General features: G+C 41.1%; 1 protein-coding gene across 7 annotated transcripts in view; it reads left to right on the top strand.

The window, feature by feature from the left end:
- CHD6 (chromodomain helicase DNA binding protein 6) overlaps nucleotides 1–21282 on the top strand; it is a 113278-nt gene extending 91996 nt beyond the window's left edge. For all 7 annotated transcript variants that reach the window (XM_081864705.1, XM_081864709.1, XM_081864708.1 and 4 more), the window contains 15 exons: nucleotides 744–833; nucleotides 1667–1770; nucleotides 2395–2524; nucleotides 3048–3108; nucleotides 5610–5664; nucleotides 7591–7810; nucleotides 8401–8609; nucleotides 8832–10445; nucleotides 11392–11540; nucleotides 12765–12971; nucleotides 13414–13860; nucleotides 14182–14364; nucleotides 14449–14568; nucleotides 16074–16178; nucleotides 17056–21282. In XM_081864705.1, coding sequence (XP_081720831.1) covers nucleotides 744–833; nucleotides 1667–1770; nucleotides 2395–2524; nucleotides 3048–3108; nucleotides 5610–5664; nucleotides 7591–7810; nucleotides 8401–8609; nucleotides 8832–10445; nucleotides 11392–11540; nucleotides 12765–12971; nucleotides 13414–13860; nucleotides 14182–14364; nucleotides 14449–14568; nucleotides 16074–16178; nucleotides 17056–17958 — 4597 coding nt within the window. In that variant the 3' untranslated portion in view covers nucleotides 17959–21282. The remainder of the gene's footprint in view (nucleotides 1–743; nucleotides 834–1666; nucleotides 1771–2394; nucleotides 2525–3047; nucleotides 3109–5609; nucleotides 5665–7590; nucleotides 7811–8400; nucleotides 8610–8831; nucleotides 10446–11391; nucleotides 11541–12764; nucleotides 12972–13413; nucleotides 13861–14181; nucleotides 14365–14448; nucleotides 14569–16073; nucleotides 16179–17055) is intronic.
- The last annotated feature ends 1365 nt before the right edge of the window (nucleotides 21283–22647 follow it).

The following is a 22647-nucleotide window of genomic DNA, read 5'->3' as shown; positions in this document are numbered from 1 at the left end:
ACCTGGAATTTCTGAATTATATTTCAATACATTTCATTGACTGCAGCATATCATCTGGCCCTTCACATACCACCTTTTCTCATGTATTTTCTTTTTGTGTGCACGTATGTTGGGTAGTAGGGACGCAGGTGGTGCTGTGGGTTAAACCACAGAGCCTAGGGCTTGATGATCAGAAGGTCAGTGGTTCGAATCCCTGTGACGGGGTGAGCTCCCATTGCTTGGTCCCTGCTCCTGCCAACCTAGCAGTTAGAAAGCATGCAGTGCAAGTAGATAAATAGGTACCACTCCTGCGGGAAGGTAAGCAGCGTTTCTGTGCGCTGCTCTGGTTCACCAGAAGTGTCTTAGTCATGCTGGCCACATGACCCGGAAGCTGTACACCGGCTCCCTCAGCCAGTAAAGTGAGATGAGCACCGCAACCCCAGAGTCATCTGCGACTGGACCTAATGGTCAGGGGTCCCTTTACCTTTATGTTGGGTAGTAACTCAAGTTATGGCACAGTAAGAGTAAAGAGTGAATCACAGCTGCTTATTCCCCAGCCTGCATGCCTAGTGGGTTCTCTTCTAGCACTGGGATCTGGTCCCTGCAAGGCCAGCTTTCTAACAAGGCAGCAATGACAGTTTCCACTGCCAGCAAATGAACTGGCACCTCCTGGAGACCTGAAGATTGGCTTATTAGGTTTGGGCAGCATATTGGAAGCTCAAGATTTTGCCCTCTGAATCACTTGCTGCTCTTCCTTTCGGTAGGGTGCTGCTGCGTGTGCGGATGCTCTACTACTTGAAAGCCGAAGTGTTGGGGGAGGCAGCCGACAAAGCCTTTGAAGGAACTCCTGCCAAGTATGTTACATTCGCCTTCTGGAATTTTGCTTTACAGTCCCCCAGTGTTGGAAACATACACAGCATGTGATTGAGTTGCTGCGTTCGAGCTGGGGTGTGTGTGTGTGTGTGTGTGTGTGTGCACGCTTGCAGGTGTTTTTGCACTCAGCAGAAAATTGTAGAACCCTGCGAATGCATATTTTCACCTACTGCAGATTATATTTGAAAGAAATCTGTGGAGTCTTTGCAGAGTATTTGTGGTTCTGCAAATACATGCAGATGAGAGCGGCAATAAGCTCAGCTGAATTAGAAAGGAGATCCATGCATGACAAAACTCGGATAGGAGACCCAAGACCTATCCTGGAGACAGCAACAAAATTAAATATTTTAATGAACCGGTTGATCCTGACTGGTGCAACTGTCCAGGATTTCACCCAGGTCTTTCCTAGTCTTACCTGGAAATACCAGGAACTGAACCTGGAACATTCTTAGTGGATTTTCACAAGTTCACACTCCCAACATTTTATAGAGATGTTGGAACTTGCTGAAACATATGTGGTCTTAGTGAAGGCCAAAAGAATCATAGAATCATAGAGTTGGAAGAGACCACAAGGGCCATCGAGTCCAACCCCCTGCCAAGCAGGAAACTCCAAAAGAGTTTGGAGAGATCCTTTATGGACCATTTGTTTTGATGGTAGCCCTGTTGTTGTGGAATTTCCTTCCCCATGAGTTCCTTCACGCCCCTTCTGTGCTACTCTTAAACCTAAAGACTATTTCATTCCCTAATTTGTATAAATGAGAGGAATGCCTGTGCAGAATGTTCTTGGAATATAATCTTTGCCTGTCCTTCACAGAGATCTGGATTTCCTCCTGCCAGACATTGACTACATAGAAATCCCTGTGGATTGGTGGAATGCTGAGGCAGATAAATCCCTCCTTATTGGCGTTTTCAAACATGGTATTACTTTTTGTATGGCCTGGAATATGACTTAATTCCTAGCAAGCATGCATAGGGTTGCTCTGTAAATCCTGCACAGGATTTTATGATGGGATTGAAATGCCTTTGTGTTGTGAGTTTAGGTTATGTATTGGGTGTTTAGGCTGTAGAAAAGAGGGATAAAATAATAGTTACAATCGACTCGTTTTAAACAATATATTTTTAGGTTTTAATGGTTAGATTAAAAAAAGAAATAATTGTGGACTGTAATGTCATATTTTTGCAATAATAAATATAAACCTCTTTCATATTTATTTCTTTAACTTGCATACCTCTGTTTGCCATAGTAAGAGGCAATAAGTTATCCAGGGCACTCAATACTTGAAATCCTGATGGGGCCCTTCTCTAGCGACCTGTATTATGCCTGTATTATGTCCTCATACCATTGCCTGTATTATGTAACATAACAAAGTTTAACCAATTCAGCAACAACACTGCATCATATAGAATGGGCAGGCCACCTATCTTACCTCCTACTGTTTCTTGCTGATTATGTGGCCCTTAACAGAGATGTAGTAGTAGAGCGTTAAGGCTGGAAGCACTCAGCCGACTCTCACTGAACAAAAAACCTCTGGCTTTTGTCAGGTTACGAAAGGTACAATGCTATGCGAGCCGACCCAGCCCTGTGCTTCCTTGAGAAGGTGGGCATGCCAGATGAGATGCTGCTGTCTGCAGAGCAGAGTGTCATCGATGGAGTGCAGGATGCTCCAGAAAGGTAAGCTTATGCTGGGCTGGCAGGTATTGATCTGTCACAGGAGCAGACTTGCTTAAGTGAACACTATCCAGACTACATGCTGATATTGCTGTGGGAGCTGTACACAAAGGCTGTCGGTGACGTTAGCTATTTGTAGTGATGCTGTGGATTGGCAGATGGGGAAGCTTGGTCTATATGAATTACATCAAAAGGTTATGCCTTGGAGCAGTTCTCTCCAAAAGCTAAGTGTGCACCATTCATGCATACAGCCTTGAGAAAGCGTATCCATAGTGGGTGGTGCTTTTGGTGATCCCCAAGTGTTAAATCAGCAGAAGGTGGGGATGGAATGATTGTTGGGCTGCCCATGACTGTGCTGTCACAACAGTCTTCGTTATGAGGCAGATGGGTACCTATAGCACAGGTAATAATAGCCAGCACTGCTTGCCTCCACTTCAGTGGAATTAATGTTTGGAGAATTCTGTCAGAATGACCTTGCCTTACAAAGCTTCTGCAGACTAACCCCCTCTTGGATTGCTTTGTTTAGAGGGAATGTGGATAAAGAAGAGACAAGTGCAGAGAAGCTGGACGGGCTGCAGAAACAGGAAGTAAGTGTGATTTTCTAGGCAGGGTCTCTGCCATGGGAGCATATTCACCCAGTGCTTTTCCAGCTGCACGGGCTCCCGGTGGAGTACAGAGTCAGATTTAAGGTGCTGGTTTTGACCTTTAAAGCCCTTCACGGCCTAGGACCCTCGTACCTATGGGACCACCTCTCCTGGTATGCCCCACAGAGGACCTTAAGGTCCATAAATAGCAACACTCTAGAGGTCCCGGGCCCTAAGGAAGTTAGATTAGCCTCAACCAGAGCCAGGGCCTTCTCAACACTGGCTCCGGCCTGGGGGAACGCTCTGTCTCATGAGACCAGGGCCCTGCGGGATCTGATTTCTTTCCACAGGGCCTGTAAGACAGAGTTGTTCCACCTGGCCTTTGGCTTAGAATCAGTTTGATTCCCTCTCCCTCTTTCTTTTTCGTTTCTCCTGTGAAGAGGCTGAATCATAATGTTTTAATGTTGTATTTTAATCTTTTTTTTAAAACTGTATTTTAATCAACTTGTTTTTATTATTGGTTGTTAGCCGCCCTGAGCCCGGTCTTGGCTGGGGAGGGCGGGGTATAAATAAAATGTTTATTATTACTACTACTACTACTACTACTACTCTGCTTCCATTATCTGTTCTGATGGTGTTCTGGGACTGTAGAAAACACAACACAGACAAATAACACCCTTAAAGACCAACTGAGTTAGTTCTAGGTATGAGCTTTCGTGTGCATGCACACTTCTTCAGATACACTGAAACAGAAGTCACCGGACCTTTCTATATAGTGAGAAGGTGGGGAGGGGTATTACTCAGAAGGGTGGTGGGAATGGGTGATTGGCAGATAGCTGCGATGATTGGCAGATAGCTGCGATGAGCCTGTTGACGACTCTTAACGACTGCAATAGGTCTAACAGGAAAAAGCAAGGGGTGAGAAGGTGAAAAATGGCTTTGTCATGTATAATGAGATAAGAATCCAATGTCTTTGTTCAAACCAGGTCTCTCCATAGTTTTAAGTTTGGTGATAAGTTGCAATTCAGCAGCTTCTCTTTCCAGTCTATTTCTGAAATTCCTTTGTAATAGAACAGCTACTTTGAGATCTTGTATAGAATGTCCTGGGAGATTGAAGTGTTCTCCTACTGGTTTTTCTGTCTTGTGGTTCCTGATGTCGGATTTATGTCCGTTTATTCTTTGGCGTAAGGTCTGGCCTGTTTGTCCAATATAGAGAGCTGAAGGACACTGTTGGCATTTTATGGTATACACAATGTTAGACGATGAGCAATTAAATAGTCCCGAGATGGTATGTGTGATGTTGTTGGGGCCAGTAATGGTGTTGTCCGGGTGTATGTGGCAGCAAAGTTGGCATCTGGGTTTATTGCAGGCTCTGGTGCCAGTGTCCGTGTTAGGTCTGGTTGTAGTATTATTGTGGGTTAGGAGTTGTTTAAGACTTAAACAACTCCTAACCCACAATAATACTACAACCAGACCTAACACGGACACTGGCACCAGAGCCTGCAATAAACCCAGATGCCAACTTTGCTGCCACATACACCCGGACAACACCATTACTGGCCCCAACAACATCACACATACCATCTCGGGACTATTTAATTGCTCATCGTCTAACATTGTGTATACCATAAAATGCCAACAGTGTCCTTCAGCTCTCTATATTGGACAAACAGGCCAGACCTTACGCCAAAGAATAAACGGACATAAATCCGACATCAGGAACCACAAGACAGAAAAACCAGTAGGAGAACACTTCAATCTCCCAGGACATTCTATACAAGATCTCAAAGTAGCTGTTCTATTACAAAGGAATTTCAGAAATAGACTGGAAAGAGAAGCTGCTGAATTGCAACTTATCACCAAACTTAAAACTATGGAGAGACCTGGTTTGAACAAAGACATTGGATTCTTATCTCATTATACATGACAAAGCCATTTTTCACCTTCTCACCCCTTGCTTTTTCCTGTTAGACCTATTGCAGTCGTTAAGAGTCGTCAACAGGCTCATCGCAGCTATCTGCCAATCATCGCAGCTATCTGCCAATCACCCATTCCCACCACCCTTCTGAGTAATACCCCTCCCCACCTTCTCACTATATAGAAAGGTCCGGTGACTTCTGTTTCAGTGTATCTGAAGAAGTGTGCATGCACACGAAAGCTCATACCTAGAACTAACTCAGTTGGTCTTTAAGGTGCTACTGGAAGGAATTTTTTTATTTTGTTTTGACCATGGCAGACCAACACGGCTACCTATCTGTAAATAACACCCTTGACAGTTTCACATCCCTTAAAGTTGGGGGTTTGGATCATATTGACAATACGAAGTGTTCTTCTGGTGGTTTCATAGTGCCTTTATAGATGTGTAACATACGCTGCTGTGGAGGCAATGTAAATTATTTTTTTACTGCATAATTCAATGTTGGCTTTGTGTATTTGGCTTTTGGCCCAGAAGCCAGTGTCTCTAAAGTAAGCTCTGTTGATGTGGGCTTGTTTTCATTTCATAGGAAACTTCAGATGGTTGTGGTGAAGTCACTGAGAAGAAGGAGGACACCATGGCAGGTGAGGCTGCGCTTCTAGATGTTTTAGGGAGTGTAGGGGTATTAATTTTACCGATTAGAATAGCAGCTTATGCTAACTTCCAGAGCAAATAAAAAACTGTATTTCAAGAACCTATCTTGCAAAAGATCCTTCATTATGCATTTGAAAAACTCCAAGAATACTTTTTTATTCCAGGTGCTTTGCAACTTAACAAGCCTTCCGAATTATAGCTACTATTTTTGGGGTTTTTTCTGTTTCTTTTTTATTGAATTATGTTGCATACACAAACAATTAGAACAAAACTTCGTCATCAAACAGATTAAGTAAATAAAAAAAGAATAAAAAATTAATAAGGAAAAGTAAAACTATAATATAGAAGAAAAAAGAAAGAAGTAGGAAAGAGAAGAAAGGAGAAAAAAAAGAATGTGTGTGTGTGTGTGTGTGTGTGTGTGTGTGTGTGTGTGACTAGGATAACAGTAAATTACCGTATTTTTCGCTCTATAAGACGCACCGGACCACAAGACGCACCTAGTTTTTGGAGGAGGAAAACAAGAAAAAAAATATTCTGAATCTCAGAAGCCAGAACAGCAAGAGGGTTCGTTGTGCAGTGAAAGCAGCAATCCCTCTTGCTGTTCTGGCTTCTGAGATAGCTGCGCAGCCTGCATTTGCTCCATAAGACGCACACACTTTCCCCCTTACTTTTTAGAAGGGAAAAATTGAGTCTTATAGAGCAAAAAATACGGTATTCATTGTTAGACTAATATTTTACAAACAGATTATTAAATTAAAGCACAGAGAACTACATGCAAAGCTACATACAAAACAACAATTAAAGACTTCTGCCAATACCACAACAGTTCATTGTTCTTAGTAAATATACTTTCCTGTATTTCAGTTAGTTCCTCAACTTGGTATCAGGACACTATTGCTTTTGCAGTGTTACTCTAGGCACAACCTGATAGCTACTATTTTCTGTTGGTTTTATTTTGAATGTTGTTACTCTGTTTTTTCTGAACACTTCAAAGGTATCTTAGAGCAAGTAAAAGTACATCTATTTGTGTGTTTAAAAAATATATTAAACAGTATCCTATGAAACATAGAATAACGCTACATAAAACTAAGGCACTAAAGTTGCTGAAAGATAGTCAAAGCAGAAAGCTTGACAGCTTCCTTAAAGAAAGAAAATTGGGTAGCAAGGGAGTTCCACAGTGATGTGGTCACTGCAGGAAAAGGCCTTGGTCTACAAATTAATCCTAGAGCACTGATTCCCAAGTGGGCGGTTGGGTCATCAGCTGTTATTACCATGCATAGCAGCACATAAGGATATTTGCGGTTCTTCCTTCTGGATCAGTGGTTAGAACTGAGAGGTGGGCTTAAAGAAAGACAGAAATTGGAGGGACGTTAATCTGGACTTGGTTGTATGGTACAGAAGCCATACAGTTAAAAGGTACAAGGTATTAGCATTGTTAGATGACACAAATATCGCCTCTCGCCATGAAGCAAAAGCAATGAAACTCAGCAGGCTTTGAGTATGAAATTTTATTGCTGAGGGGAATTTTTTGTGTACAGCAAGCCTTCTGCAGAGCAGGGTTTTGTTTAAAATTTAAGACCAAACTTCCTTTCCCCCTTTGGATGGGTGTGTGGCTGCATGCTTCTGAGAGAATGGGTAGGCTTCAGTTTATGTGATTATCATTTCCACATAGTTCAGAGGCGTAACATTCAGAAAACAAAGGAAAGAAAGCAAAACCCAACAAAAAATAAGGTGACCTTTGAATCCCAGTGACTCAGAAACCCAATGCTGCCTGCATATCCCAGTATTGAAGACTGATGGGCAGATTATGTCCGTGTATATGTAGGTGGGGTGAAGTACTTAATGATTCAGTAGGGATGTTTCAAGGACTCTGCAGCGTTTGTGTTAAATACTAATGACCTTGCTGATGTTTGAAGCCCAGGATGGCTCCGACCCAGACAAATCCAGCTGGCCTGTGTCATCCGCCCTCACAGCCAGACTGCGGCGTCTCGTCACTGTCTATCAGCGCTGCAACCGTAAAGAGCTCCCTACTAGGCCTGAGATCATTGGGCCTTGTAACCATGGTTATTGGCTGCAAGAGGAGATGTTTAGGAGAGCCAACGAGATGGACCCTATCAACAAGGAAATGCAGAAAAGGTAATACAAAACAGTGGGCTGTGAACAGGCTTGATCTTATTTGAGCACTGGAAGGACTGTTTTAACATAAATGGGCAAAAACTGCTAATAACTTACCTTAAACACTGTAGATAGCTCAGGTTCATAGCCTGCATGCTGTAATTTCAAGCTTGCAGATGCTCCTACTATTACTGGAATCCCATATGCTTTGATTCCAGATTGTGGCATAACGTAAGATACCAAAGATCACCCCAATAGGCAGGGAATGTTCTCGTTACACCAGGAGCCAGCAAATACAGTATGCTTTTGAATGATAAGTCCGGCAGGTATAAATAGCAGGCAGTCTCTTGCCCAACTTTGAAGCTGCAGGAGTGAAGGAGATGGTTGATGCAGTTCTACAGTGACACCCGCCACCTCTCGAGCTCCAAAACTGGAACTGTTCGGCTGCTACATTACCATTATCATTTGTTCAATTTGTATCCCAAACACCCTCCCAAACTAGAAAAAATAGATTGACCAGAACTAATACATAATTGCGACAAACTGAAAATTGGAATTTTTTGAAAGCAAGTTTCGTGAATGGGTGGATTTGTGTTCCCCATGCATTGCAGATGGACCAGAAGAGAGCAAGCAGATTTCTATCGCACTGTCTCTTCATTTGGGGTAATGTACGATCCAGAGAAGAAGGTTTTCGACTGGACCCAGTTCCGATCCATTTCACGTTTGGAGAAGAAAACTGATGAGAGCCTAGAAAAATATTTCTATAGCTTTGTTGCAATGTGCAGGAACGTCTGCCGCTTGCCCCACTGGAAAGAAGATGGTGAGTGGGAACTATTTGGGGCTTCTAAACTTGTAATTTAGATGATGATGGAGGACATTACCCTGCTTCTTTCCTTTTCAAGTTTTTATTTTTACTGCTAAAAAACCCCTGCTAAATGTCTTGAGCAACAGACCTGTAGTATTTTGACCTTAGTCTAAAGACATTCTACCATTCTACCCTTGATGGTTTTCTCTACCCTCCCTCCCTCTTCTATACTCATAGGCCCAGCTGATCCTAGTATCTATGTGGAACCAATCACTGAGGAGCGTGCCGCAAGGACCCTATACCGAATTGAACTGCTACGGAAGGTCCGTGAGCAAGTGCTGAGGTGTCCACAGCTGCACGAGCGGCTCAAGCTTTGCCGCCCAAGCCTGTACCTTCCTGTGTGGTGGGAGTGTGGTAAGCATGACCGGGATCTGCTCATCGGTACAGCTAAACATGGGCTGAACCGCACAGACTATTATATTATGAATGACCCCCAGTTGTCATTCCTGGATGCCTACAGAAACTATGCTCAGCACAAAAGGACAGGGGTCCTTGGAACAGAAAACTTGTGTTGCCACCACCAAGCAAATGCTAAGCTGTATTGCTCCCCTTCATACAATCAGGTGGAAAGAAAACATGAATCTCCGGAGACCGAAACGGAGAGCTGTCTCAAGCTAGTGGGCTCAGGCAATAATCTCTCGCGGACAGACAACATCTCCCAGGATAGCAGCTGTGAAAATTTCATGTCGAAAGTCCGGGGTATGATTTCCATTAACTATGATGAGAGCTCTTTGCCTGACTCTCTGATGTGCATGATGTATGATGAGAAGGCGTGCAACAGCGAGCATAGCTCCCTTGCCCGCGACAGTCCCAGCTGCACAGATGTCAGTAGCAATACCACCAAAATAGCAGAGGGCAAAATAGATGGGGATGAAGATCTATCTAGCTGTGATGCTGAGACCACAAGAGAGCCCTCCTACCTGGATCACTTGCAATTTGGCAGTGACCAAACGGAGGGTCAGAATGCAGCCCAGGAGCCCTCATCTAAGGAAGCTAAGCCCTCCAAGAGCTTTATTGTGGAACCCTGTAATGCCCTTGAGCACATGGAGAGTCCGTACGCTAACCCAGGATCAGTACCGTTTGAAAGAGATGGCATGGAAGGGGTCCTGAGCATAGGAGTGTATGGCCCCAGTCTCCATAACTTTGATATCAAAGTCCATCCTGAGAAGAGATTCATGGGCTTGTTGCATGAAAAGGGCTTGGAAGAGAAATCGGTGCAAAGTCAGAGCCACAGTGAAGAAGAGGAGGAGGAAGAGGAGGAGGAAGAGGAAGATCATTTGGAGACAGCTGCTGACACTGTGGAAGATTTGAGAGGTTGCTTAAAGACCCTAGATGGTGGTGAAGACAAACCCGTTGTGCAAGAGGAGCAAAAGCATAGTTCATGTCTTCTCACTACTCTGGATGCATTCATGAAGGAAAGGAATAAGGAGCTGGTTGAGTCAATCTCGAGTGAGCAGGCAGCATCCAAATGTGATAGTGAGCATGGGGCTGGGGAGGACGATCAAGCTGAATTTGAGAGCCTTGAGGAGCACACCCCAGTCTTGCAAGAGATCCAGACCTGCCACCATCACCACTACCACCATTCTGCACGAAGCCAGACGTCAGCAATTCAGATGGAGCTCCTTAAGTCACATCCTGTTTGTATGGAGGCAGACCCCTGGGGAGATGACACAGAGGAAAAAAGGGGCAGCCCTGTTCCACAGCCTCTCTGTGGGAATGAAATGAAGAGGGAAGAGGAAGAGTGTGAGAATCAAGACCTAGAGAAGAGGGATGAAAGCAGCCAAAATCAAGGTAGAGTAATGTGGGGGGTATCTTTCTGCCAGTGAAGATTCCTGCATATCTTAGTAATTTTCATTTTGAGGTGAATTGTAACTTGACACTAAGTATAATATAAAAAGACAGTATTAGCATGACATCAACATCTTATTTCTTTACAAGTGCCAGAAAACTGACTGTGGCTGCAGATTAACAAATTTCAACTCCATAGGATCTTGCTTCATGCATGTTGCATTTTATACCCTGTACCAACTGAGTTGGCTCAGTTGGTTGGTTAGTTAGTGAAAATGAGCTTTTATGTATACTATTTGAAGGTTAGGATCAAGCTAGGCCACTGAATCATAGTAGCTGAATTATTTAACTGCTTCTGTTTTCTTCTGGTGTTTCGTAGCAGCGCTGAATTCTGTTGTTGCAAGCTTCCAGAGACACTTAGTGTTACATATCAAACTTCTACCCATAATTAGCAAACTTCTTCAGAATTGCACATGCCATTCTGTCATTTAAATTTACCGACACTATTCTTCAAATACCGTATTTTTTCGCTCTATAAGACGCACCAGACCACAAGACGCACCTAGTTTTTGGAGGAGGAAAACAAGAAAAAAAATATTCTGAATTTCAGAAGCCAGAACAGCAAGAGGGATCGCTGTGCAGTGAAAGCAGGAATCCCTCTTGCTGTTCTGGCTTCTGTGATAGCTGCGCAGCCTGCATTTGCTCCATAAGACGCACACACATTTCCCCTTACTTTTTAGGAGGGAAAAAGTGAGTCTTATAGAGCAAAAAATACGGTATATGGGAGCTGCTAGAGGGTGTCATAGATGTCCAGAGCTCTGTTGTGTTCTTTGTTGAAGATCATCGATGCCTCAGAATGCCTTTGAAAGAAAGTGCAATTTGATGCTTTAATGAAGCTTACATGTTGTTTTCCACTCCGTCTTTACATGTTGTTTTCCACTCCGTCTAGATTGTTTTGAGAAGTTTTCTGAAGATGAAAGTAAGAGTTCTACATTTATTGTTCCTGGAGAGATTGATGAACTGCAAGATGTCCGGGCACCTACCATTGCTCAGCTTCTGCAGGAGAAGACACTCTACTCTTTCTCAGAGTGGCCTAAGGTGGCTTGGTAGCTTAAGTATGCATGATTAAGGGCTTTAGGTCAATGTTCCACAGGGACTGAGATCCACCTACCATGTTGTTTTCACACACGTGCAGCCTGGCTTGTGTCTGAACCCTTTTGAAAACATATTGAGAGAAGCAGAATAGATTATCCGGCAACATTTTGGAAGCAGCATTGAAGTATTTCTCCAAGTTGAATATTTCTCTGTTATACTTCCTGCATTATAGTGTCATATTTTGTCAGATATGGGTGTTAATATCAATAGCTGTCCAGTGTCTTCAATAAGCAATGTGAAAAACACCATTGTGTTTGTGATTCCAGTGGGCTTTAGCCTTTTCTTTGTAAAAAGGCCAGGCATTTCTCTTCTGAAAAATGTCCTAGCAGTTTTGAAGTATTGAGGTTTACTTTGAAGAAGAAAAAAATTTTTTTATCTCTTTTTAGTTATTGGTCTCATGTTCTGAGTGTGTGGCCCTAACAGGACTTCAGCCTAAATGACAAGAGCCTCTGGCAGGCCTGTTATTGATTGTTTCCCTCCTATACCCTTTATTTTATTTTGAAAGGGGCATCCTGGTGCTCTGCATTTGACTTCCTACTGCAAATCCAGGGTTTAGAACCCCGGTGTAGTTATTATCACTCATTGTGGAAATATTGCTGAGGCAAGTTAATAACCATCAGAATGCTACTGATGTTAAAACTGCTTCCAATGTGTTTGTGTATATATGTCCTAACAGGACATTATTGTGATCAACCTTACATTAGTAGCTTTAAATTATGATGTAGAGAAAGGAGCAGATTGATGTGTGATGGAAGGGTGGACTGTAGAGGTTTATTTTCCAGCTTGTGTTGCTTATTGGTAAATGTCCAGTCATACTTTCAAATGCGATTTAAAAAAAAATGAAACAGAAATAGAGAGTGTATCTGCATAATGGCTCCAGTCATTTTCTTGGCTGAAAGCTGTCAATTTAAAACTTTGTATGGTATGTACCCTGGAATGAACCCTTTCTACAGGAGTGACCAAGTGTCGTGTGCCTTACATGCACAGGCCTGCTGCCTTGCTTCCATTATGCAGGATGGTTATTTTACAGGCTGGTCAAGCTATTAGCCTCTGTATCACCTGGAAAAGGAACAACTGAAGCTAAACTAGTTGCCTAGTTGTAGTTCTTGGAAGGATTAGAACTTATAGCACATGCAAGCTAGTGAAGCATATCTGCTTCTTTGACAGGATCGAGTGATCATTAACCGCATAGACAACATCTGTCATGCCATCTTAAAGGGCAAGTGGCCTTCTTCCAGCCAGCCTTTTGAAATACAAACTGTGATGCCAACTCCTGCATTATCCAGCAGTACTGGCAATAGAAACAGCTACACTGAACCAGAGACCTCCGAACCCAGCTTCAGCAATGGAGTGATAGCTGCACAGGTCCAGAAGGTGAGCTTGGGTAGACATCTTTGCCTGCTGCAAAGTGTTACTTGTATAATGTTTCAAACTCCTGTCCATAAGTAATAAACTTATGCTTAATAATAATAATAATAATCGTAATAATAATTGTAATAATAATAATAATTTATTATTATTTATACCCCGCCCATCTGGCTAAGTCTCCTCAGCCACTCTGGGCGGCTCCCAATCAAGTGTTAAAAACAGTACAGCTCAATACTGCATCAACTTACTGTTCTTAAAATTACTGACACTATCATTCTGGCAGCCTTAAAAAAAAAGTTGATAGCTACATTCAGGTACAGTATTTCTTTTAGAAAAGGGTTCTGAATTTAAAAGTTGCTTGAGAATTTTAGAAAATTATGTATGCAGTCTCCATTAGGATAGATTGTTGTAACTGTGCCTTTCTATCCACTCCTGGTTTTAAACACAGGAAGGTTTCCTGGCGCCCACTTTTGTCAAAGATGAACACAAGCAAAGGCAACCATATGAATTTGAGATGGAGAGAGATGCCAAGCAGAGGAGCCTTGAACAGCTCGTGGCTTCCCACCCCCACCCTTCCATTGTGTTGAACGGCTGGCGGGATGCAGCAGTAGACCTCTCAAGAGTGCCTGATGGGTCACCAGCAAGCAGCTCTCCTTTCTCCCTGAGCACAAATATACCTAAGCTAGGGACAGTGAATGCTCTGCAAGGCTCCCTTGGCATGGACTTGTCTGGTATCCTTCAGGCAGGGTTAATTCATCCTGTCACAGGACAGATCGTCAATGGGAGTCTACGAAGAGATGATGCTGCCATGAGGAGGAGACGGGGCAGGAGAAAAAATGTGGAAGGGATAGATCTCATATTTTTGAAGGAGAGAACCCTCCAGACAGGGGTGCCAGTAAGTAATAATCCCCATCCTCTTTTATTCCTCTGCACTTTAATGATTGCTTAGTGCCAAGTGCAAATGTTTTGTTTTGTTTTATTCTTATTAAATAATGGTGTCAAGGTACTGGTGGTGGGGTCTGCCCCCTGTGCAACCTAATCAAGGAGAAATCCACACCCCTCCCCAAGGAAATAGTTTGCCATTCTTGCAGCCTTGGTTTAGCTAGGGTAGTTGCAATGGCTGGATGTCATTTTGCAATGACATTTGGAAAATTCAGTATTATTTCTGCATCTCAGTAGTGCCTTTCTTTCTCACTCTTCCCATTATATTATTCAGGAAGATCAAACCCAGACTGTACCAAGTAATCCTAACCCTGATGGGCCAGCCATTACTACCTCAAGTCCGCAGACCGTTCCAGGCACTAATGTCCAGGCAGAGAAGATTATTCCAAATAAGAGTCTTCTGGACTGGCTGAGACAGCAGTCTGACTACACGCTTGAAATCCCTGGCTTTGGCACAGTAAGTACAAGTCTCATATTCCAGTCCTGTGCACATTTACTTGGAAGGGAGCGTCACTTATATTTTCACTAATATTCCTTTCAGAACTTTTCAGAAAAGCCTAAACAAAGGAGGCAGCGCTGTAAGGACCCTAGCAAATTGGACATAAATTCTCTCACGGGGGAGGAACGCGTGCCTGTGGTCCATAAGGGTACTGGGAGGAGGGTAAGCAGAAGACTTTCCTATTCTCGTCTTTTATGTGATTTGGCACAATGTCAGTTCTAAATGCATTAAAATCCTGCAAACCTGAGTTCCGTCTTAACTGGCTTATTTTGTTTTGGAGAAGAAAATGCAGTTTCTCTCAAGTCTGTCTTTCCTTGCCTCTCTTCCTACATATGAAGTGTATATGTGCAAAGAGCAACACATAAATTACTTAAGTGTGAATATCCCCACTTCCATGTAGATCTGCTTATAGGGGAGGAAATTAGCCTGCTGCTTTCACACCAGATTGCTACATTCCTCACAGACAAATTGACTGGTAAGGAAGGATTGCTGTCTGCTGCAGGGCATAGCTGGTTGGAGCTGTACTTGCTTCCTTCCAGCAAATTGACTCAAACAGATGGAAGGTGCAGCTTGCTGTATCACATGGCAAGCTGCAGCTTTTTCTCATGGGTACGCTCTGCTGGCTGGAAGGAAGCAATGTTCCTTGCAGTGTTTTTCCAGGCAATATGAGAAACACTGTGGAGGAGTATTTCTTTCGTAAGGGAAAACCTACAGAGGGACACTGAGATCAGGAGGGTGGACTATACCAGCTGTTATGAAATATCATGGAGAAAACATTTGGGTGACCTCTGATGTCCAGTATGCTAATTTTATATCTCAGTCACAAGAAGATACAGTGGTGCCTCGCAAGACGAAATTAATCCGTTCCGCGAGTCTCTTCGTCTTGCGGTTTTTTCGTCTTGCGAAGCACGGCTATTAGCGGATTAGCGCTATTAGTGGTTTAGCGGCTATTAGCGGCATAGCGGCTTAGAAAAAGGGGGGGAGGGGAAAAACTCGCAAGACGTTTCGTCTTGCGAAGCAAGCCCATAGGGAAATTCGTCTTGCGAAGCACCTCAAAAGACGGGAAACTCTTTTGTCTAGCGAGTTTTTCGTCTTGCGGGGCACCACTGTACTTACTCACATTCACAAAAGTTCCCACTTCATCTACATAGGGGTGGAATGCATGTTATGTTTGTTCAGTTGTACCTTGGTTGCCAAATGCCTTGGAACTTGTACGTTTCTCCTCCCTAACGATCGAAAACTGGAAGTGAGTGTTCCGGTTTTCGAACAATTTTCGGAAGCCGAACATCCAGTGCAGCTTCTGATTGGCTGCAGGATGCTCCTCCAGCCAATAGGAAGCCACACCTTGGTTTTCAAACGGTTCCGGGAATTGAATGGACTCCTGGAACGCATTCTGTTTGAGAACCAAGGTACGACTGTATTTGATTTACATCTGTAGGTTCCAGCAGATGCTTGTATGGGGAATCCTTTTAGGACATTGTCACAAACTGTAATCTGTACAACATCTTCAGATTTCAGTCAGTTACCATGTACCATTTTCCTTCTGGAAACAGCAAAAAAGTGGGCAACTCAGCTTTGATTTCTCTAGGTGTTTCATCATATATTACTTATGCAATGTTGCTTAGTCTTTTCTGCAAAATAAGTAATCATTTTACTGTGTTTTATAGTTAGGGGGAGCCATGGCACCAGCACTGAAGGAACTGCCAAGGTGGCTTGATGCAAACATGGAATATGCAGTTGCAGCAGACTGGTCTGACATTGTTAAGCTTTCAGTAAGTTGAAAGGTTTTCAGAGGAATATCTATCTTGTAACTCCCCTCCACCTCTTCCATATCTCTTTTCTAATTAGTTTTCTGAATAGGTAGCACAGCTGTTTGTTTTTCAGTACAGTTGAAAGATAGTTAAGTGTGAGAGCATGCTGTATACATAAACCTAGGCTTACCTGCAGATGCAGAGCTGGCTTTTGAATTAAATATGCGAACAAAGGATCTTTCAAAATGTATCCTGATCCCTTATTCTTCACTGATCTCTCTGAATTTCAGGGAAGATAACAAATCACATAATTCATGCATTTCACACTTCCCAAATCATTCAGATTTGCATCCTTTGTGTGCTCACAATTTGGTTAGGCTTCCAGTTTGAGCAATGGCCAAAAGTACTTTCCTGCTAACTTCATCTGAGGATGGCTGGAACTGTTTCTTTGAGAAGGCCCTTCTAAAAGTACTGAAACACTTTTTAAAAAAAATAAAAAAGAGTAAGCAACTATTAGCTAGCAATAATTAATTAATTATAATTATAGCCCAGTCTTATGCATGTTTACTTAGATATCTTGTGTTCAGTCAGGCTTACACCTTAGAAAATGTCCATATTATCACAGTCTTAAGACTGATCCCATACCCTCTTGCCAGGGAGTAAGCCCTCTTGAACTTAATAGGACTTATTTTTGGGGTAGACATGTATAGGATTGTAGGGTGGGGGTTGCTGATTATTTTACCAGCAAAGCACAGAGACTTTGTTTTTGCACAAATGACAGTTTTGTTTGTCACACAGAGAAGCACTTGGGGATTTGTATTCCACTAGAGAACACAGCTGAAGGCACATGTGATTGTGTTAACATTTGGAATTCTATTTCTTTTCTTTTCCAACTCAGGGTTTTTTACCTGAAAGCAAGTTTAATCGTATTCTGACTGAGCCTGTACTGCGAGATGCTGGGCCTCGGCGGAGAGGAAGGAGGCCAAGGAGTGAACTTTTTAAAGCTCCTGGCATAGTAGCAGATGCTTCTTCTGGAATGGGACCATTATTCATGAACGGACTTATTGCTGGAATGGATTTAGTAGGACTTCAGAACATGAGAAACATGCAAGGCATTCCTTTAACTGGGCTGGTTGGGTTTCCTGCTGGATTTGCAGCAATACCTGCTGGTGAGGATGTCAAAAGTGCTCTGAGTATGTTGCCGATGATGCTACCAGGCATGGCTGCTGTACCACAAATGTTTGGTGTTGGAGGACTTCTTAATCCATCAATGACAACTACTTGTACTTCAGCTGCTCCAACTTCATTAGCAAGCACAACTAAAAGTGGTACGTCACACGCAGAAAATGATGCTGAAGACAAACAAAGTGGCCAAGGTGCAAAAACAGAAACTCTGTCTGAAGACAAGTCTGGTCCTAGCTCATTTTCTGATCAGTCAGAACCTGCAATAACTACCAGTAGTCCTGTAGCTTTTAACCCGTTTCTTATTCCAGGAATGTCATCTGGACTGATCTATCCCTCAATGTTTCTTTCTCCTGGTATTGGTATGGCATTGCCAGGCCTTCAACAAACCAGACACTCAGAGGCAACAAACCTAGAAAGTCAGAAACGGAAGAGGAAGAAAACTAAAGGGGAACTTGCAACTGCAGAACCATATACTCTCTCACTGTCCGACAAGGAACATGCAAACAGTCAAAACTGTACAGAACAAACACCATCTGTGTCAGAAGAGAATGACCAGGATGTACCAGCGGAGGAGGAGGAAGAAGAGGAATTCAAAGATATTAAAGATATCAATTAGAACTTTTGTTTGGTTCTGAAAAAATAATATTGTGGCTTGTAAGTTTCTCATCCCATAAATATTTGTTACAGCCCTCTGTTCCCACTTCACCTTCATAAAAAACCTGTGTTTCTATAAGTAATATTATCTACCTGATTCCTGGTAAGATAACTATGGTGACATGTTAATAGTTGCAGGGTCTTGCCATAGAGATAAGCAGTGTTCTATAATTGGTACGGGAGGCAGAAATTTCTTGTTCAGTTGTCCAGCTGTTCATCCCTCCTTTCTCCAAAACAGTAGTAAATAAGTACTTGGTGATTGCCAAAACTGCTTGCTTGTTTGAGAGGGGAAATAATTTCAGTAAGACAATGCTTCTCTAATGATGGAAACACAAACACAGGAAAAGGTAGATGTTTTTACAAAGACACTGAATTTAAAAAATCTTGTATTTTGGGGTAAAAAGCACAGTTATAGTAAGTGCTAATGTGTATTTTTTGATTTAAAGTATTTCCCTATTTTATCATGGTTACTAGATTAGTAGTATAGACAGAAGTATATAACTAATGATTGAAAATGCATATATTCATTTCTTTCTTTTTTTAAAAAAAAAAAGGCATTAATGGTAGATAATTTCCTCCTGTTCACACTACAAAGTTTTGGAAACAAACTGCTGTAAGTGAAAAGATTACCTGAACTTTTATATTTCTAAAACCAAATCTTGCTTTATGTTTAAGGTGGATTTCAGTTGTCCTTTCTTTGATTTTAGGCCATTTCCAGCTCCTGCTAAGAAACTGACGCACATCTTGCATATTATTTTTTTTAATGCAGAGGCAGGAGCTTAATAACTTCCAGTTATTTTTTTTATTTTTCTATTAGCCGTTTCTCACAAAGGCCCTTAACAATAATTCCCCCTCCCCCAATGAAGAATAAACTACTGGTTTTAATCTTCTTATGAGGGAACAGGATTGGCTTTTATCAATTCTACTACCCTAAGAAATTTTATTTTTTGAAATCAGAATTTTTAAAGCTGTGAGATGGGCTTTTGTTAAGGACTGTTGACAGTTTCAAAGCTTGAGTTTATCCTCTGTTTCTAGTATTAGACTGTGAAGAAAACGTTTTTGCTCCCCCTTTCCATTCCTCTTGATCCCATTCACTGTTCAGTGGTATTTCCCAATGTCTCTGCACATACATTTTGTGTAAGTGTTTCAGATGAAACCCTTTAAAAACATAAGTAGGCTTCCAAAGCTCAGTGTGTTGAAACGCCCTCCACAGGTAATCTTTACATAGCCCTCTTTATTCCCACTCCTATGTCACTTTTCTTTCACTTGGGCTTGTTCTAATTTATAGCTCATGGTTCAAGACTTGAAAAAATACACACTTTGTGGTGCGATGTTTAAATGGCAGACCATTAGAGGGGCTTCGGAGTGTATGCTCATATTCAGATTCACATTTGGTTTGTCACAATTTACTGTATTTTTTACTTATTTTTTTCTGTTACAGTTTTGCTAATTTATCAGATGGTCCAAATGTTTTGACATAACTATTTCAGTTTGCATTATTTATTTATGATGCTTTTTTCATTGTCTTTTATACATTTGGGATTATAAAGTATGTACATGTTACAATTAGCATCTCAAAGAAGTCTGTTACCCATGAACTAAAATTAAGTCTGTATGTTGCAGTGAATTTATTCTGAGTTTTCTGGGTTGGAATCAATTTCAACAATTTATGATTATGCTATTGCAAGAGATTGAATAATGACATAGGCCCTATTTAAATAGCACCCTGTAGCACAGATACTGTATCACTCTTGACAGATTTCTTAGAAATGCTGCTATCTGTTTAACTAACATTTTGTTCAGTTTTGCCTCCAGTGGAAGCAGAGAGGTTTTTTCAGCTGTTAAATCCAAAATCAATATAATTTATTTATGTAAAAAAAAAACACACTTGATATATTTTTGAACCTTTTAAGTACTAACTTTTTATTTAGTAGAAAACATGTACTTGCCCTAAATCCTTAAAATACAAATGCTATAAAACTTCATATATCTTGAAAGCCTTACTGTGAATGGATGCAGGTCTCTCTCTCTGGAGTCTATTTGTAATATATAAAAAGATTATTTGCCAGAGCTACACTCGTAAGGAACAGGGTTGAGACTAAACTTTTATTTAGTTTGTCAGCATGTGCTATATACCTTGTTCTTTCTTATTTAATGTGTGTGTGTCTGAGTGTGTAGGTTTCTCTTTGACTTTTAATGTGTGACTCTTTTGCAGTGATGGAGCTACTCTGGCTTATTTACAATGAAAGACATCAATGGCTACTTATTTTTCCCCATAATCATCTTGGAGAACAAATGCAGATTTCCCACTTATTTCGTGAACACTCACATAAACATAGATGCTTCATCTAATGTGCTATTAAAATAAACTGTCTGTGCTTGTAAAAAATGATAAATAGATTTAAAAGTCAGATTTTTAATTTTTTAATTTAGTGCCTATATCATGCATTTTTAAAAATATTGGCAGAGCCTTGCGAAAGTTGTATATACTTTTTTCTAGGAAATCTATTTCTGATTGTTTTGCTTGACTTGGAACTAAACATGACTTGCCTTTTTCTCAGCATGAGCACTGTTTTGGCCTGTAGCTTATCTTTCTTTCATATTACTTCCCAGACGACCCAAGAAGCCCCACTGTATAAACTATGCATTACTTTTATGACTGGGTAGATTTGATTTAATTGCACAATACAGTACTTACATACTTTTCAGCAAACTAAACCATAATACTATTTTAAGCCATCCTTCTATCAGACAGTGCTTTCAAATATTCTTTAACATTAACATTCCATATTGTTTTGGCACCCAGCTGGATGGAGGTTTCCAAGCTACACAACTAGAGCTATTTTCAGCTCAAGGACCAGAAGACACTAAGAGAGTTTCATCATTTAAAATCTAGTGATTCATGTACATCCCATAGTGAATTTGCACAGCACATCTAATTAGCAAAAATAAAGTATGTAGTGGTGGTTTCACCTGTTTAGATCCTGAGAATTTCAATTCAAAAACTGCCATGGTGAAGGGTGTCAGTAACTGTTTCCAATGTAAGGCTTCTAAAACTCTCTTAAGACACTATCACGCTCTTAGGAATATTTTATAGTGATGTCTTTATTTCTTAAATCTGCCAGTATTCCTTAAACAATGTAATTTCAGAGTGAAACGAACTGTAGGAGGTTTGGATTATTGCATCATGCAACAGAATGGCCAAGATATAAGGATCTCAAATGCTGAGCCTTTGCATATAGGACAGCCACAATATAAAAACAATTAAATGTTTTGTTATGCAGTGTTCTACTTGAGCAGAAATCTCATTTTCATCCCATAAATGTTTATATGTTGTAAAACCTCTTTTGTTATCCAAAATCTCTTATAATAATATAATTCACCAACCAGCCTCAATGTTGTATGGGTATGGATTGTGTCTGATAGATTACCCTTCTGTTTAGGAGGCCGGAGAATGCTGTTCTTTGTGCAGGAGGCAGGCCTGAAGTGGCTTTCACTAGCATGGGACAGACTGTCTTACCAAACTACAGTAGCTGAAAACCATTATTTTATGCCTTGAACTAGATTCAGTATCAACTAAGAAAGCACCTGATTACTGAAATTTATTTGAATGGAGAACTATAAAGGAGGTCTGACTACATTCTGAACATCTTTTCCTGCCATCACAGCAGATTGATAATTTATCAGAGATATGTGAACATTTACTTCCCAGCTCAGTTCAACAATTACAATTACCTCCTTTTTCAAATGTGTAAAAGCACTGCTATTCCTGATAATAACTTTTTAAATCCTGAAACCACCCTACTTGTCCCCTTCCCCCAATACAGCCCTAATTCATAGCACCCAAGCTATAGAATTGTCCGGTCAACTGATGAGCCAAATGTCCTGTCTCTCAAGTATATTTAAAGGAGATAACAGAAGAAAAAATAGTTGCCTTCCAAAGTGCAGAAAGAAAGTATGTTGAGGAGCCCCCAGGCCAAGCAGCTAATGACACATTTCCGAAGACTGATAACTGGGTTTTAAGTGTGCTGTCTCAATGGGTTGTTTTTATAGCTGTTGATTAAAGTATTTTTGGTCATCTTTTTAGAAAAATTGATTAAGTGGTAAAATTAAATCGACATGTAATCAAGTGTACATTTTTGAAATATTGAAGAAAATGTGGGACAACCTATGGTCAAAGAAACAAAAGCTACCTATTGTTGGAAAGAGAGGCTGTTAATTTTTTGTTGTTGTTCCTTTTCGTATTATTTAATTTTTCATATTTCCTCACCAAAATGATAATACTTCAGCAATGTGTACCTTTAATTGTCAGAGCCTACTGGATTAAAATGTGTCTTCATTAGTTAGAATTAACCCACAACAACTGAGCAATTTACTCATTTGTTGATTAATTAATCAATTTAAGGTGATACATGTTTGCAGCGCTAGTTATTTTATCTACCTGACTAGGGTAACACTATAACCTTTTGCCCCCAAAACCTAAAATGCTGGAGTACTCTGAGTGGCTTCAATTGGCATAGTCAATAGAACTTGCTTGGTTCCAGATCAAGCAGTAACTAACATGGCTCACAAATTTGTTGCACACTATTTTCCAAGAAAGTTAAAAGTTCTTCTGGGTAGTTTGAGGGAGTGATGTTGAACACTAATTGTA

The sequence above is a fragment of the Podarcis erhardii genome (assembly GCF_964252035.2).
Source record: "Podarcis erhardii genome assembly, chromosome: 6".
NCBI lineage: Eukaryota > Metazoa > Chordata > Lepidosauria > Squamata > Lacertidae > Podarcis > Podarcis erhardii.
The sequence above is the reverse complement of the archived record's forward strand: the minus strand, read 5'-3'. Positions and strand labels throughout refer to the sequence as shown.